Source organism: Streptopelia decaocto, assembly GCF_964273445.1.
Source record: "Streptopelia decaocto genome assembly, chromosome: Z".
Classification (NCBI taxonomy): Eukaryota; Metazoa; Chordata; class Aves; order Columbiformes; family Columbidae; genus Streptopelia; species Streptopelia decaocto.
This window is the reverse complement of record NC_138657.1, coordinates 19,127,066-19,144,817: the sequence shown is the minus strand read 5'-3', so window position 1 is coordinate 19,144,817 and position 17,752 is coordinate 19,127,066. Positions and strand designations below refer to the sequence as shown.

General features: G+C 38.8%; 1 protein-coding gene across 1 annotated transcript in view; it reads right to left on the bottom strand.

Moving 5' to 3' along the window:
* BNC2 (basonuclin zinc finger protein 2) overlaps positions 1 to 17,752 on the bottom strand; it is a 322,413-nt gene that overhangs the window by 20,654 nt on the left and 284,007 nt on the right. Inside the window, exon 5 of the mRNA XM_082074538.1 lies at positions 912 to 2,878. Coding sequence (XP_081930664.1) covers positions 912 to 2,878 — 1,967 coding nt within the window. The remainder of the gene's footprint in view (positions 1 to 911; positions 2,879 to 17,752) is intronic.

Here is a 17,752-nt window from a genome sequence, read left to right as displayed (position 1 = left end):
ACCAAAACCAAAAACCAAACAAAAAACCCCATGAGTTTAAGGACCAGCTGCTTCTGTTTAAGCCAAACTGTTTCAGTATTGATGCAGCATAGCTAGGGCATGATGTCATCTGATGGGCCATCAGAATATACCCTGGCTGATCTTAAAAATATGTAGGGGGTCTAGCCTCTCCTCTCTGAGTGTGCATAATTCCCATCTGTAGGGAAGGGAGTTGCTCACTTGCAGAAAAGAAGATAAAGTAGATTAAATTACCATAGTGGATAGAGAGGTGTTTGAATTCTAATAAAGAATGAAACAACTGTTTTCTTAATATTTACTTGTGCTTGCTAAAACATAGCAGCTAGTTTAAAAAATGGAAGAGAAGAAAGGCTAGTCTTCTAATGCTTCCTGTTTGCTTTTATATGACCCTATGGGGACAGAAATAATTCTTTTATTCCAGTCCTTCCGTTCTCTCTCTCCATCCATTCATCCAACCGTCCATCTGCCCCTTCCCTTCCTTCCTCATTCTATGTTTTGATATGCATGCATGGAGATATTTGCAAAGTATATAATTTACTATATATTTAATAGAAGCTTTTCTTGTTTTAAAAGCTGCAGGGAGAAGAAAATAAATGTAATAAAAGCTGCAGCTTATAAACAGAAGTACAATACACACGTTCACAGGCACACAGAAAGAACAATGACATTTATTATCTAGCCAGTCACTTAAAAGGATGGCACAATATATAGTGTTCTGAATGCCAAGCAACAATGAAAATCTTAAAGTGATAAAACTCTCCCAATGTCATGGGAACACGATTGTCACTTGTCATTAGTGTGCACCTCTCTATTTCTTCATATATCCTAAACTGCCTATTCTTACATAATTCAACACATTTAATAATGTAGAAAATCAATTAATATTTACTGACCTGTCTCTGCTTCTCCGTGATGGGAACGCAGCGTTACAGCCAGCCACTGTGCAGACATGCATCTCTTTTAAATGAACATTTCTGTAGTGAAGCTTCACACTGTAGGAACTCTTGAAACTTTTCTTGCACACATAGCAGATCTTGGGGTCTGGGCTGGAGCACATTTCGCCTTCTGGGGAGAACTTCTGAGGGCTGCTGTAGTTGAACGTGGAAGCAAAACTTTCATGAAGGGCAGCCATACTGGCACTGCCTCCATTGTACAGTCCATACTGGCTCATGTAGAACATATCATATGTAGGGTCTGTATACTCTTCCTTCACCTTAATGACATCCTGGTTGGAAGAGTCATTGTGGTTTTCATCTGGTCTGTCACCGTGCATCATAGATTTTTCACCAGGTTCATGGAGGCGATCGTCACCTTCCATGGATTCCTCACACAATTTGGGCTCCGATGACTCTGACTCATTTTCATAGTCTCTCTCATGCTCCTGGTCTTCTGATGTCATGCTGTCTGCCCTTCTTATGTCTGGTCTGGAAATGCACCTGCTTCTGTCACTTTTGGAGAAGTCTTTCACAGACAGGCCTGGGCTCATTTCCTCCTGAGAATGGCAGTGATTATCATGACCAATGTCGTTCACCATTGTGCTGCTGTCATTCACCTCTTCATCTTCATCATCAAACTCATCGGCAGTATCAATAACTTCCTTTTCAATTTTAACTGGCATGCTCGACTTCCTTGGCTTCTTCTTGGGGGCAAGGTCAGCATTAGGCTCTGGGGTAGGCATCAGCACTGAAGGTACTGATGACTCTGAAGGAGGAGGGGGATGCTGCTCCATGCCACTCACTGCTGGTATTATTGGACTGGTAGGGAGAGAGGTTGGAGGACTCACCATCTCTCCAGAAGCAAGTAAATTTCTGTAAAAAGGAGGAACAGGTTGGACAGTCTTTAAAGCTGGGAATACCAGCTGACTGGGAAGAGGGTTCTGTAGTACAGGATCTAGAGGGGGAGTGGTAAACCCCATTGGTGGGCGCCCAGGGCTTGTTAAAGTTAGGTTGGATTTTGTACTTGCTATGACTGGAGTGGCAGCACCTGATGTAGCACGAATTAGATCTTTGTCGCGGTTATTCCTTAGCATAGGCATGTGGAGGCGGGGATTTGGGTTAGCACTGTGGCGATTGCGGCTTCTGAGAGAGCTGAAGACCATATTGCAGCCTTCAATAGTGCACCGGTGCTTGATTTTCAGGTGAACGGCATTGTAGTGGATTTTAAGAGTACCCTTGTCATAGAAAGTTTTGCCACATGCGTTGCAAAACACTCTTCCTTTCCTGGAGGCTGACCCCATTCTCCTCATTCTGTGAATGCGGAATGAGCTTTTAGTGTGTTCTGTTTTCGATAAATCATTGACAGGCGTAGGTGTCTGAACAGGAGAGACGCAGGCTGGCTCAGTTTTGGGCTCGACATTTGTGATGCTGGTCAAAGCATTCCTGCTGGATGTTTGCTCGTTCTTGAAAGGCGTAGGGGAAACTTCAGACTCACTGCTCTCATTATACTCATTTTGGGTTGTAAGGCTTGGTTCACGGAGCCTCATTGCTGGCTGTTCCAGCAAGAGACCATTTGGAGGCAGCCCTAGCAGTGGAGCAGAAACTGGATTTATGTATTGGAATGGAAGTAGGAATGCAAGGCTATTTGGGATGTTTTCAAAATGATGAATGCTGGAAGGGTTGCTATTCTCCAGGTGAGCAAGGAGACTTGGGCTCCTGGTGCGATTATTGCTTTCAATAAAAGTCCTTATATCTGAATCTGTCTTTGAAGATGGCACAGCCACAGCCTGCCCTTCTTTTTCTTGAATTGCCATCAGCTCCACGATGGATTTGGTTTCTCCAAATCTCAGAAACTGCTGAAGGGTAATGATCTCTTCTTCCCTGGACATGATGGCCCAGCGGTCCAGCACCTTGCCTGCAGCATCCTAGAGGCCATATCAAAGAAACAACAAAGACAAACACAAAGAAAAAAAACTTATTGATTCTGCATAATTGTTGAATTCAATAGAAGTTGCTCTGCTGCCTGAACATGAAACACTAAGCTCAAAAAACAACATGCAAAGAGTGTTAATAGAACTCAACCAAAAAATGCAAACTTTCCAGCCATACAAATACAGTACTTAGAGTCACAGTCAGAGAAACAGATTGAGTTTAATAATGTCAGAGCAAACAACATGTTGGCCACAGGGCTCTGTGATCTAAAATGCTTTCAATACTTTTATTTTAACAAGTGATCTGCGCACAATGCTACTGTTTGGCATACATTAGCGTAAAACATTAAATGTTGCTGTGCACTCCAATGTAAAATATAGAAAATTGTAATTTAGTTGCTATTAAATGCTGACATTGTAAGAAAGAGCTAAATAAATGCATTTGATAGATTTGTTTTTTAAATATAAGCAGACATAAGACTAAAGTCACTCATGGGCCATCTCACAAGAAATTTTGATGCAAGGCAAAGTCTTAAAAATAGCACATAACACTTGTACCTTACTCTTCTTTTTTTTTTTTTTTTTCCCCGTGACGGCAATACTGAAAAACATATTCATTATAAACTTGCATATAAACTTGCATCAAAAGAAATTGGGGCACTGGTTTTAAGCATAACTGGACTATAACTGGCAATTGATTCTAAGCTTGCAATCTTGGTATGGTTTAGATTTAAGAGATTACTTTTTTCAGCCTTGTTATAAATGACGGTTAAAAATATGTAAAAAGTAAGCATCTGATGGATGTAGATAGCATAAATGTGTAAAAATGTTGTCTCTTAACATTGCCTTCTGATAGCAAGGGAAAAATCCAGAGAGAATACACATCAGTAATCACTAGACTATCTGTTGTTAAATATACATTAAAAAGCATTTCACACTTTCATTTTTACTAGTAAGCGTGAGATTTGCCTGAAGGTAGGACTTAAAAATTCTGCAATGTAATGTCAGGCAATCCATTCCAGCATGTATTGATAAAAACATATTAAAATACTTCTATAATGAATACATCATTTTATTGGCATCTTTCCTTTTGGGCAAATGCTGGACATAACTTCAGCAAAGTAACTATAACCAACAAGCACTGTTGCAGGCCATCAGAACAGAATTATTCCAGTGCTTCCTCATGCATTAAACAGGTCGAAAGCCTTGCAAGATATTCCACTGTACTGTCTCTGATCTTTTTAAATCTCGAATTTCAGCTTCAGAACCTTACCTGAACACTTTCGACTACCCACTATTGCAAAACCCACTAACTTTTGTTTGATTGAGAAGCCTGTAAATACCATTCTCTTTTCTCACTTCCCTTCAACCCCCAGTCTCATTTATTTATTTATCTTCAGGGGATTGACTCTTCTCTCACCTCACATTTTCTAGAGTAAATGTAATTTGCCTCAAATAGTAAAGCATATATTTGTTTCATTACAGCTGATTTTATTATTGCGGTTCTCATCTGTGTCACCTCTTTGCATACAAAGTTAATGATGGAGGTGAATGCCATGTACGTTTTGGTACCTTACATGCAACTGTAAAACCTACAGGTTCCACCCATGACAATTCACTTATAAGACAATGCAACCCTCAGTAGCAATTAATTATGGAAAATCTTACCCAGCTAAACCAGATACAAAGTCCCACAAACCATTTCTATGCAGAAGACATTCAGCATGTATTTACAGAGTGATGCATGAAACACCATGATGCAGGTGCTGTCTCTCATTTGCAGATTTATCAGGAAATGTCGCCGCCTTTGAACACCTTTAAGCACTGTGGAGAGCTCTAATTTCTACACTCTCCCAGTTTTACCTGTCCGATGGAGCAGCATTTTACAGGCAGTCAGTGCTATGTAGTAGAAATCACCCAGAACATCAAAAACCCCATGCAACAACAAAACAACTGAAACAAAACTAAACTAAAATGGGGCAAAGTGAGGAAGAAAAAAAAAATACGAACACCACAAACAAACAGTTAAAGGACAGTTTCATATTTTAAGACTCTAAGGTTATTTTTTTTTCCCATCAAACTAACTTCGGCTACTCCCCTCATGTGTGTGACCTAGAGCTTCTTACATATACCTCTCCTACAACTTCCAGACAACCATACTGGTTCTGCGTTTGAGTAATTCCTCCCTGGAACTGCAAAACCAGACTTGGTTCAGATTTTGGTCTCCAGGACTTTGCTGTGACCTCTGACCCAATCTATACGCACACATTTCTAATCCCAAGCCACAAGTATTAACCTAAGTTAATAACTTAACTCCTTTTAACTGTAACTTACATTGTTTGAAGATGGAAATAATGTTGTCTAATTTACACTGCTTGCATGTATTGAATTAGGATTCCTGTCTGCAGCCAGCTGCAGGCTGCTTTGTAATGTACTACTGGTAGTAATTTGTTTTGTTTTTGCTTTAATTTGTTAATCACTCACAGGCTTATGTAACAGATGGATCCTTTACAAAAACGGCTATTTAAGTAAATAAAAACTAAATACAGCCAGGATGACAATAACTCATGAGAATAGTAGGTACAGAGCCTGTAGCAGACTCCCACACATCAGTGGGAGGTGGTACCAACACAACCCCTCACTCTGTAGCAGCGCACCCAGCACAGGTGGACATCGCCCAGATGTGGGGGCTCTTAGTGTGCTTTTGGGGAGTTATTCCACAGCTTAACTCAGAGAAGCTGGCAGTTGGCTACATGAGCTACCTCTCAATGAGATGCCACCAGCCTTTGTTTAATTTAGCTCCAGGATTTGCAATGAGGCGGGCCAGACCTTTAGCAGCTGCTAAGTCCCACTGATCACAGAAACTGGCAGTCGAGGGTGTGATTGTTATGGGGTTACCACCGGTGTCATAGAAACAGCAGGGAATCAGAAAGTTGCTCTTACATGATCCTTGCCTACTCCTACTAGTTAGTTATATCAAGCTAGATCTTGCTAATTTTCAGCAAGAAGTTGCTTGGCTTTTTTCCCCCAGCAAAGCAAAGCAACATTGCAGATACCTATATTTCACTGAAAACACACTACTTATGGATACTGTGTAGCATATGCCTCAATATTTACATAGTGATGGCCTTCCACAAATTCTTTAAAGTATGTATTATGCAAAACTAGATAAAGAGCGAATAGGAATGTCATTTTTTGATAAAACTTAAAATTAACAAAAAAAAATCAAACCATTATCCCTTTGAATTAAGCTATAACTGGCTAGGGATCTTTCTGTATATGGTAATACTTGATTAGAGGTTCAAGTCCTTTCTTACATGTAATCGATTTCTTGTTTCTTACAATCTCTCATGCTAAATTTTCTCCCCAAAGCCATTAAATCCTATCCACATTTAAATATTTCATGACAAAAGGTTCCAATTTATATTACTTTTTTCAGCTTACAACTGATTAAACCAAGCCTCCTGTGACAATGTGTACAAGAAAGTCAGTGAGTATAAAGATACCACTGCAGGTTTACAGCTCTCAGCCAGGCAGTAGACAAGAAAGCCTAACCCATACAGCACACAGTGATCCTCTTGCTTCTTTGCCCATGAAGCCTTGTTTTTATTTTTGTTTTATTTTATATGTGTGGGTAGCTCTCTCACAATTTCAGATGAAGAAAATCTTTCAATCTCTAAATCAGATTAAATTAACCTCTAAGGATACAAGACACAACCTTGAATCTTTTGCTAACTCCGCACACAAACTTGACTCCATTATTTGTATAGACATGGACTCATATACACACATACTGCATTAGATCTATAAAGTGATGTCATGGTTAATCACCCTGAACTTGCCTCCTCATTTTGCTGACCGTATGCTAGGAAGAGATGTGTCAGAATATGTTAGGGTACATCTTGTCTTAAACTTCTGGGTCAGACAGAACAAGTGATGGGTGTCAAGATGATTATCTCGAGTGACACAAACAGGCTACAACAGAAGATGGGTACAAAGATCACTCTAATTTTTAGAACCTTAATTGGGTAGAATTTCCTCATTTCCTAAGGGCCTTCAGGCTTTACAAATTTCAAGCTTTCAATTCAGCTTTAAAACCTTCCTTTTTAAAAACTGCCTATTTAGAAAATAAGAACAGCCTACACAATACACTATACACTACTATACACTATAAAGAGCCTCATTTTTTCCTGTGCCTGCACTACCTGCAGGTAATTTTGTATGTCTGCACTCACACAGACACATGTATGTACATACACATACACACCACAGACATTTTACAGTTTTATTTTATTTTGCTGATTAATGTCCTGGCATAGGCAAAATGTATATATATACAGCTGGATGAACACATAGTGAGAGATGATTATACAAGAGTTGAGATAAATAGAAGGGTTAAAAAAATAAAATAACTTCTTAAACAAGCCTTACGTTCTGGGAAGCAGTCAAGAATTATTTTGGGGCACTGCTGTGATAACTTCTGAGAACCAGTGAAAGTTATATGGAAAAACACATTGCTAGCCTTTATATTTTAGCAAGTTTGCAGATGCACCATAAACTGCCACTTTTGATGCATATTGACTAAGTCTCTGTTACAAAATACTACATAGATACATGTTTGATTAAATAATTAAGCAAGCCTGGTGTTTATCACAAACCTTTCTTTCATAAGCCCTTCCTAAAGAGCTATCTATTTTCTAGCTGATCTGAAAGAAACATTTTAAGTGCAGCTCTAACAATTGAAAAACACATAAAGATATTAATTTGGTCATACTATAATTGCAGAGGATGGTTTTAATTAGGGTGTAGACAGAAAAAAATAAAATCAACATTTGTTTCTAATAAAGAAAAGCCTACATAATTTCCATGATTTAGGGTTTGTTGTTTTTGTTTGGCTGAATTTCCCAGGAGCATCTCTTTGCTTCCCAATTAAATTTCAAGCTGTTACACTATGGGTAGTCCTACTGCTCCTGGGGTAAAATTCACCCAAAGTGTGCAGCAACACATCAGCTCACATTAGCACAGATGGGGCCATGTGCAACACCTCTTGCTCATTTTGGCTAACTCCCACTGACCTTAGTAAGAGAGAAGTTAGTCATATATCTATTTTTCCATATAAATGTATACTCACATATACAATCACATACTCATTTTCCTGATAGGTGTTTTTACCACGCTGAACTTCACTCACCTTTGCTCCTGCAAACATGAATAAAAGGTGTGCATACTTGCTCACCATACTGCGACATCTGCAACTGATATGAGATCTAACACACCCAGACTGCAAAGAGCCATGGTTAAAATTTTTTCCCCTCATCTGTCATTTCTCATCCACCTCCCACCAGCCCCCCTTCACCAACTGAAACCAGATGAACAAACTCATGTTTAAGTGTCAGCAGTCCTCTCCTTGAGCTATACTGCTGCAGCAGGAGTAAACACAGTGCAGCACTACTGAGTTTTCAGTCAATAATGGAAATCTTTATCTTTTGGCTTCACTGCAGCCTCTACTCTGCTAGAAAAAATCAAAAGTGATAGATCTTCTTCCCTTCTGACACCCCCTTTCTCTTACATGTTGGACTCGTTTTCTTTGCCCCAAAGACACAGTGTACACATGAGGATACCAGCAAGTTACAGCAGGGGAAAAGCAGAAGCCTGTTGTTCCCTAAAGTATAACTCTTAATTACACCGATAGTATATATTCACATGAAGAGTAACATGAAGGAGATTTTATTTATTTCTATGCATGCTTATAGTTACTTTTTCTTCCAGGTTTGTAGCCATACTTGCTGCAATTGCTCATTAGACTCCAGGCCTCCTCATGCATTCAGCAGCAAAAGTTTTTTGCATTTTGACCAAAAGGATCCCCAAGGACCTTTGCAAACTTTACTAACTAATATTGTAGACACTGGGTCAAGTATGGCAGTACTTTAGATCCAGAGTAATTGCACTTCAAATCCAGAGTAATTCCACTGACCATGTTGGAAAGTAATTTTGACATAACTTAGCCCTGAAACATGATGTGGAGCCAAATCTGTTTGCATATATATCGGGGGCGTACCACCATGGTGGAGCACAGCGGCTGTGTAACAACACACAGGAGCACTGCTCAACGGTTTCGGAGTGAAAGTGAGGAACACCATGTCCTGCTGAAACTGCAGATGGAACGTAAGGAGGTGGAATGCAATAACCGCAGCTGAAACCCAGCCAGGACACCGCCGTTAACCACCCACGCTCTCGCTAAATGGCCTACAGGGTCTTTACTGACCAAAAGTATGCAGGTCCTCTGTTTTATATCTCATCCCAAAGACATATGCCAGCAGCACAGACCCCTGCACAAGCAACCTGCTGGAGTGCTGGTTCTGGACCCATTTGCAAGGAGTGGTAGGAAAATACTGGATCCCCAACACATGACTCCTTTTGGGGTCTGAACTTCCTCATAGAGCAACCCAATTGCAAAATGCCTTTTCATTTTCCTGGTTCACCCACCTTAAAATGTATTCGGAAGCAATGCTCTAAAAGATAATGACACTGTCAAATGCCAACTATAAAGCGTCCATGCAAACTGATGCTAGAGGAGAGTTTATTACTGTTTTCAGAAAAGAAACATTAATTTGAACTCTTTCCTGCTCTTCATGAATGTGTATTCACCTCTGTAACTCCAGTAAAGCTATTAGGATGCAAGGGCATTAGTTTTAAGTGTTTCTTCTGATTTTTAAAACATATTGTTTGACTTTTGATAAAATATTCACTTTGTTATGGAATGCTCTTGATTATGGACCAGATAAGAATGTATAATTCACAAGACAGTGACTTTTTTTTTTTTCTTCCTGAATAACACTGCATAGAGGATTTTTATTTTTAAAACTATGATAGATCAATGTGGGGTTACAGTGTATTTAATCACAGCAGTTTGAGTTTTATTTAATCATAGGAACTACATCAAGCCTCTTTATAATTGGGTGCCTGACAAGTTTTTTCACAGTAAACCTCTGTCAGCACTTGGAGGAAAAGAACCTAAGCACAGCCAGAGCTTGATAGTCTTCTTGCATTTACCAGTTTTACAGTGGTATACCTTCTATGGTGTCAATGGTATTTGCTTTGGTTTACAACTGTCAATGTTGGCGATAACCTGTTAAATGGCAAAATCTGTAACTGGCAATGGCGGAACTCCTGTAGGAAGGATACACATTGATTCAGCAACATTAACAAGATCCAAAGTAATCTTTTGGCAGTTGTCATTATTTAATTATCTGACATTTATTACAAAACACCAATGCTACTTCCCTTTGCCCCTTCTTCCCCAAGAACTGCACAAATTTTCACATGCAAACACTTAGTCCCTTCGTCATTAGTTCTGGTTGAGACTTTCAAAATATTTCTAAAGACTTTCCTAAACAAGGAGTTAATGCAAGGTGACCAGATGCCGCTCACAAAAATCTTTTTAATGAATCCTAAAGGTGAGGCATTTTTCCTCACATTCATCAAATGGTAGAATATCAAGATTTTATACAGTATATTTTATAGAGAATTCAAATTCCTTAAACAGCTTTGAAATCCACAATGTTGGACCATAAGTACACAGGAATATTTTGATGCTTTTGCTTATCTAAACCTGTGAGATTGGAAAATTCATTGAAATGTCTCTGAAGAAGCTTTGCCACTAACTTGTGGCAAGTAACTGAGTGTTTGCCCTTAGGCAGACATGGCTCCTAGAGGCAATCAACCACCAAGCACGCAGTATATGAAGGCAAAAATTTTAGATTGTATGAGCTGCCATGGGGACTTTTAGCATAGGATGTAAACAGAGACACAAACATGGCAAACCACTGAAATAATTCCACCTATAAATTAACTTTACAAAACAATTTTGGATGTAAGTCGGTAGAAAATACCCAGCATGCATATAACCACAGTAATGACGGATTTTCATATCCACACCAATTTTTACACATATAGTTGCCCATTTTGGCATGCTGTGTAAGAAAATTTGCCTTCGTACTATCAGTCCCTGAAATCACTTGCAGTTTTGCTGTTTGGTGTCAGTGCTGCATAACTCCCTGAGAAGTAAAGTTATGTTTTCTATGGTCTGGCAGTCTTTTAGTATATTTAGTAAGCTGCTTAATCCCCTCTTTCTGAGCCTCAGTTTCACCAGCACTGAAAGAATGACGCATAATTTTTACGAGAAACATTCACCAAGAACACCAATGAGGTGTTGTGTTTGCAACACACACAGCGACAAGAGACACCCAGGTTCTCTTCAGACAAGACCTTCCCCAATGCACAATGTGATAATACAAACAAATCATGTCTGACATCTTTGCTCCATCTAACCTGAATTGCACCAAAAGCAGGGCAAGGTATCTAACAGTCAACTCAAATCAGATTATCAGATGGTCCTTTTCTCACTTTAAATCTAAACTGACTAAAGCTATAATCCTAACTGGAAAATGAAAGTAACAAAAGCTGAGCCTTCCCAGGCCTGTGAGTAAAACTTGCCACGAAGTCACCACGAAATTTGCCTAATCAGGGACATCGTAAGGGACTGAGAAGTTGCCCAAGGACAACAACACTGGACTAAAAGTGCCAATAAGTTATACTCAAACTGGATTTCATTACAGGCTTCGTTTTCTGTACTATATGCTGGGTATATGAATGGCAGCAGAACCGGGAGATTTATTTCCATCTTTAGTATTCATTAGAGGACTATGCATTATTACTTGCAATATATACAACCCAATCTTAATGAGGCTTTTTTCCTTTGATTGTTTAGCTAAAAAATTTGCAACAAATAACCCAGGTGTGTCATAGGTGTCAACATGATGCCAAAGGGAGGTAGCGGGGTGCAGAAGTGACACCAAAAAGGGAAAGGTCACTAGAATATAAAAATGGTATGGTACATGAAGTGAGCTATCTATTAGAGGCACTGAAATGCAAAAGAAAGTGGAGGAAATTATATTACGGTGTACAAAGTAATAATAACTGTGCCTGCATGTCTTAATACCCTCTTGTCCCAGCAGTCCTGACTTTCTAGGCAGCCCACTTCTCCACATTAACAGTAGTCATTTGGAGAGCAGCAAACGTGCCATTAGAAGCACTTTTACAAGTGTATATTCATCCACCAATTAGCTTAATGTGGCCGCTTTCTGCATATTTTCTATCCAGGCTTGCACAAATCTTATTAATATTTCCCCCTAGCGCTTTGACAGATTACCTTGTCATTATGCATCCTGGAGCCTTTTAAACAATATGGGTAAACTACTGTTTGCGAGGTTAATGACAATTATCCCCTAATTACTGCATAAGTCACTCAGTCCACTTTATCTCATAGGCAGGGTTCTGCTCTGTGTATCTGCCATTGTGTCACTGTAAATGAATCTTGTATAGCTATGTTTATCTGTCGTTGCCTTGTAAATTACACTGACAGAAGAATGAACAAATTACTGTGTGTCATCACTTAAATACGGCTTCTGATTAAAAAAGAGTCCCACAAGCACGGTACTTGAATTTTAGCGTGATCACAATTAGTAAACACATATTGAATGTTTTAGGAGATATATTTAGAAGTGGATGGGACACAGTGTAGTGGAAGAAGGCTCTGAAGTGGTAAGCCTAAGGATGGTAAAACAGAGGAAACACAGAAAGCTGCAGTAGTAGTAATTCCATGATCACCTCCTGAGAACTCTTCTGCTAATTTAACAGTTGATAGATGAGGCGGTGATATTTTCCAAACAATCTCATATTCAGGGCTGTGCCGAATTCCAGAATTTCTGTTGTTTCTGACCACAGCCACATATGATTTTTTTAAAGCTAAAAATCCAAACAGAGGTTGGAACAGAAGTAGCATCCATTAAACTACACGTAATGCTAATTTCATGGATGCATTTCAGAACAATATCAAAGAAGATTAATAGTTTGGATCGTGTTTGCCCTGACCAGTCATCTTGACTCCAACAGGACCTCACAGTGCACAAGTCAGGGCAGAGTCTGGCAGGCAGCACCTCAGTCAATGTATTGATTAAAAAAACAAATAAAAAATTAAATTAGCACATTGCCTACTGTTTTGCACAGTGCCTGCACTTTGAGTCACCTCCTTGGGGTAATTAGAGTTCAACAGTTGCAGAGAAAAAATTCAGAGTTCCATTTGCCCTCTGCAGATTGAGGCAGTTCTACCTCAGGAGAGGAAAGTACAATTGGCAAATACCAGTTTCCTGATATATTTGATTTTCTGAAGCAATTTCAGGTCAAAGTAAGAGTACTCTACAGGTAGGACATCACTGAGACCATATACGTCCTGCTTTGAGAAAGTTTATTTGTAATTGACCTTGATACCTTCTTTCACCAAAGAGAGCTCAATGACTTCAACAAGAAGCACATACAGAGTCAGTGCTCAGAGGCAAAATAAGTCTATGGTGAAGAATGTTAAAACAATAACTGCTTTTAAAATAGTGCTTCTTCCTGTATTAGTATTGGAAAAGTAACTGATTGACAACCCTAGGAACCACAGCCCTTTGCAAACAGCACAACAGAGACAGCGCATTTCCCCTCTGTCCTGGGAAAGTCCCTTCTAGAGTCAGAGAAGGCCTTTTATTATTGGTTTTGGATTTCTGGCAATCACATTAATCGCAAAGAATTAGTAATGAGCGCGCTTCTTGTTGCAGTTCAGGCTACAACTTCTATTTCCTCAAGCTCAGTGCAACCACAGCACATGAACTTCCACTCACCACTGGCTTGCGCAGAAACCGAGTCTTCTCACTCTCCCTCAGGCCTGACATTTAACTCTTAGAACAAGGGTATTTCCCTGCTTGCCAGGCACAAGTCTGATCCATGAGGTGGGATGCTTTTTCAGCTACTTGGATGAAACTGCCTGCTGCGCAGCTTGCAGGAAAACCCATGCATAAGAATGGGTAGGTCAACTCTGCATCCTGCAATGAGGTTATGCAGCAATGCATTTTATCAGTTTTGCAGACACACTCCATGTACATATATATGATACACTCACAAATTATACATGCATTAATGTGACAATGTTACATATTTTCATATTTTAAATGTATTTGATTTTGCCTGCTATTTTACACATTTCCTCATTCAGCAAACCTTTCAATTTTACACACGTCTTAAAACATGTTCAGCACCAGCTTCCGACCAGCGCAGTACAAAAAAATGAAGTTAGGAGGACAACATGCAAATTGGAGCAGAATTAAATGATTCCTGAAAGGTAGCATTTTAAGACTGTTTAAGCTGCTGTACAAGAAAAAGGAAATGTTGGAATTCTTCAAAACCTGGTGACTATGTAGTGCAATTCAGCAGGTTATACCAACACTGAAAACCTTTCCACCATAGTATAGCGTACATTTATTTTGTTAGATTACGATAGTGTCATATCCAGAAAGAATGGACAGACTGAGATATAACAAAATTACAGATATTACTGAAAATAACAGTAGTTTGATGGGAATGTGGATAAGGACAGCACCTCTGCCCATGCTCTCACTATAGGTTGGAAGAAAAAGCTGTAGTGAAAAGGTAAGAAAATGTAACAGCCATCACTGCCAGGGAAATCTGAAAAGACTGATCGATTTTGACTAAGCACTACCTCAAGGGGTTTGGTCCCACTAAGATTGATCTTTGTGTCTGTCCTGTGTTCAGTAAATGCAACTTTCAGCAGGGTATCCACTGCAGAAATAAATGGAAGTGCTGCAGTAACCCTCCACCCTCCCTCTTTTCTCTCTCTGCTGAAGGAAAAGTGAAACCAATGTGGCTGATGGTAAGGTGCTAGGCAACAGATGGTTTAAAATATTCAAGGACACAGAACACTGCTATGGTCATGTACAATATTATTTAGAAAAATGCACTTCTAAATTACTAATATTTCTCTTTGCTATTTGGAGGTTCTTTGGCCTCTGACTTTTGCTAATAGCAGAGAAACTCCTCAAGATAGAGACAAGTGTTATACACTCATTAACAGGTAAGTTTGCAGTCCCACCAAATGAAAGTAAGAATTAATACCTGTTTTCTACACAGGCAAGTATGGGCCCTAAATGCAACATTAACTTTAAAGGGCAGGAAAAAGATGCTGGCTGCTTCTGGGGAAAACTGTGAGACCGGTTTGGGCATAAAATTTTTACAAAAAAACCTGACAAAACAACAGAATGAAGTTAGGTGGAAGCTAAGAAAACATATAGGAGAAACAAAATTATTCATGCTAGTTAGAGTATTTTAAAAAATTCCATACACTGCAGTTTTTGCTTTTGCACATTTTGGGTTTCATCAGCTTTCTTTGCACAATCTGTAGAGATACTCAGTTACTTGCAGACAAATCTACTTATTACAGAATATTATTTAGGTATTATAATCTTAGGTTTTATTCAGCTTTGTCTGAGATCTGTTATATTTAAATGAAAGTATGTGTCTTTGATAGAAAACTGATTAAAAAAGCTAAGTCATATTTGTATCGTCATAGATGGCAAAGGTTAAGGTAAGCAAGAAAACTCTCTAAAATTTAAAATGTACATGGTGTTAACGAGACAGCTCAGTGACAACATTACTTATGAAAGGAAAATCTGAAGAGGAACATGAACATTTACAATTATACCAGAATTATTATTTTTGTGTATCAACTATTCACCATTTCCAGAGAATTTCGCAGACTGTGGAGTTTAAGCTGCCATTTCCAGCTCTCAACAACAGCACAGGAAGAAAAGGAACACATGAGCAATTCATGTTATGGAACACACTGGAAGATATGATACATATCCACAGTATGGACTGGACAAAAGAATAAGCATGAGAATGCTAAATGTTGGAGATTAACAACAGTCATTTGCTGGCCTAACCCTCTATTTAGGGAAAACTCCCTTTTTCAAAACATAATGGAAGTTCTGTTTAAGTAAATTCTTCAAAGTCAAGCCATGCTGAGGCCTCTGCCACCCCTTTCATTCATTCATCCATCCAGACAAATGGCCTGGTATGGTCTGATGGACATGAGCATCTTGGTCCATGTACAAAAAAATCTTTATTATTTTTGGTCACTCTGCAGCTCCAGAATTACTGTTTGAACTACAGGTGCAAATGATCTAAATGCTTGGAAATTCAAATGGAGCTATTGAACTACACTCACTGTCAAAGAAGGACCTAAAACATCAAACAGAAGTCTCATAAGGAGACATTTGTCACCTGAAAAGAAAATTGATCTTTTTGCATTTTTAGCGGCTTTTAATATTGTAATCTCAGACAAAGAGGTAGAGATGGGCAACCTCAAGGAAACCAAAGCTTTAATCCTAGACTTGCCAGCCACTTCCTTTGCATTCTAAGCAAAATGTGGTCCTTCCATGTCTCGATCCTTGTCTTAAAAATGGACATAGACAATAGTTCCCCTTACATCATGATGATGTAATGAAAAATATGCCACAACTTTGAAAGTCTGAAGTTACTGGAGCCCTACATATATGTAACCTCAAGTAAGCAGTTTACTGTGAACTTGACCTGCCTTTATGAATATTCAAATGACTCCGTTCTGCAGTAAGGTTTTAAATGAACTGAGCTACAGAAGAACTGAAAAGACAGATTCAGAAATACTCTATCTAGAGAGTCACAGTAACATTCACATTCCCTTTTTCAGTAGAGGAGAGTGAGACACAGCTGGAAGGATTCAATCTGTGATATCCGGACACGTAAGCTACGATCAATCAATGAATGCCTTTTCTACTTCGTCCTTTCAGAGAACGACCTTTATTACACTACGTTGGGATTGCTTCATTCATACTTATTATGTTCAGAGCTTCCCAAGTGAAATAATTCTCAAATAAAAATACCAGTCCCACTTCCCCAAATGGACACCAATATACAGTCATTAGATTACTTGTAGTTGCACCAAACTCTGAAGGAAATAACAGTGCTCATATTTACAAGTTTCTTTTGTTAACTTTATAAGCCACCCTCTTACCCCAGGGGACAGACCACTTAATACAGAAGAGACTCTTGAATACAAATATTTGTTGCAAAGCAAATAAAATGAATTATTTTCATAAAAAGAGAGCAGTAAGAATAGCTTGGCAAAATACAAGCAAAAAGTAACTTTTAATGTCTTGGGCACATCTCCAGCTCTTAGAAATGGCATCCAAAGTTGGTCCAAGTGTGGCTGATAAAGCAGGTTTAGAGCTGCCTTTCAACTTTCACTTTTTAATAATAAAAAATCAATATAGGGGGGATTACAAGCCTCTTGGTTTTGATTTTGTATATCAAAACCAAAAGATGACAAGGTTATGGTGCTGCATGAAACTCCTCAGGCCACAGCCACGATGATGCAAATATTTTATACCCTATTTATTCATTGCACTTTATTGAGAGGCTGAAAAAAATTACTAAAATAAAATGAATTATCCTTTTTACCTCTCTCTATATATCTTATGTGGAAATATGATCCTGAATATTCATTCTAAACCCCAGAAATTTAACAGATTACAGTTCAGATCTTGAATTAATCATGAACGTCTATTTTAAAATAAAACAAGGAACAGTCTGGATAGCAACCTGCATAGAAATGTAAATGCTTATATGGGGACAAATGCCCTGTAAATTACACTATGGAGCGAAGGGAAAGTATCATGGTGTACAAAAGAGAGAACGAAGTGAACATCTTGGGAATCACAGACTGTCTCAGCTGTTCCTCAGTGATGGCAATATCTGAAATGAAACTTTTAAAACAGTTTTGTGAAGGAAGTAAGACTCTTGGTTTTATGGTTCACAGACAGACCAACTGAGCTTGGATCAGCCATGATAATGACACAAAAGGTCCTGTATAAATAGAAGGCCATATTCCTGCAATCCTGAAAAAGGCAAATGGGAAGGAAGACTGCAAGCCAATTT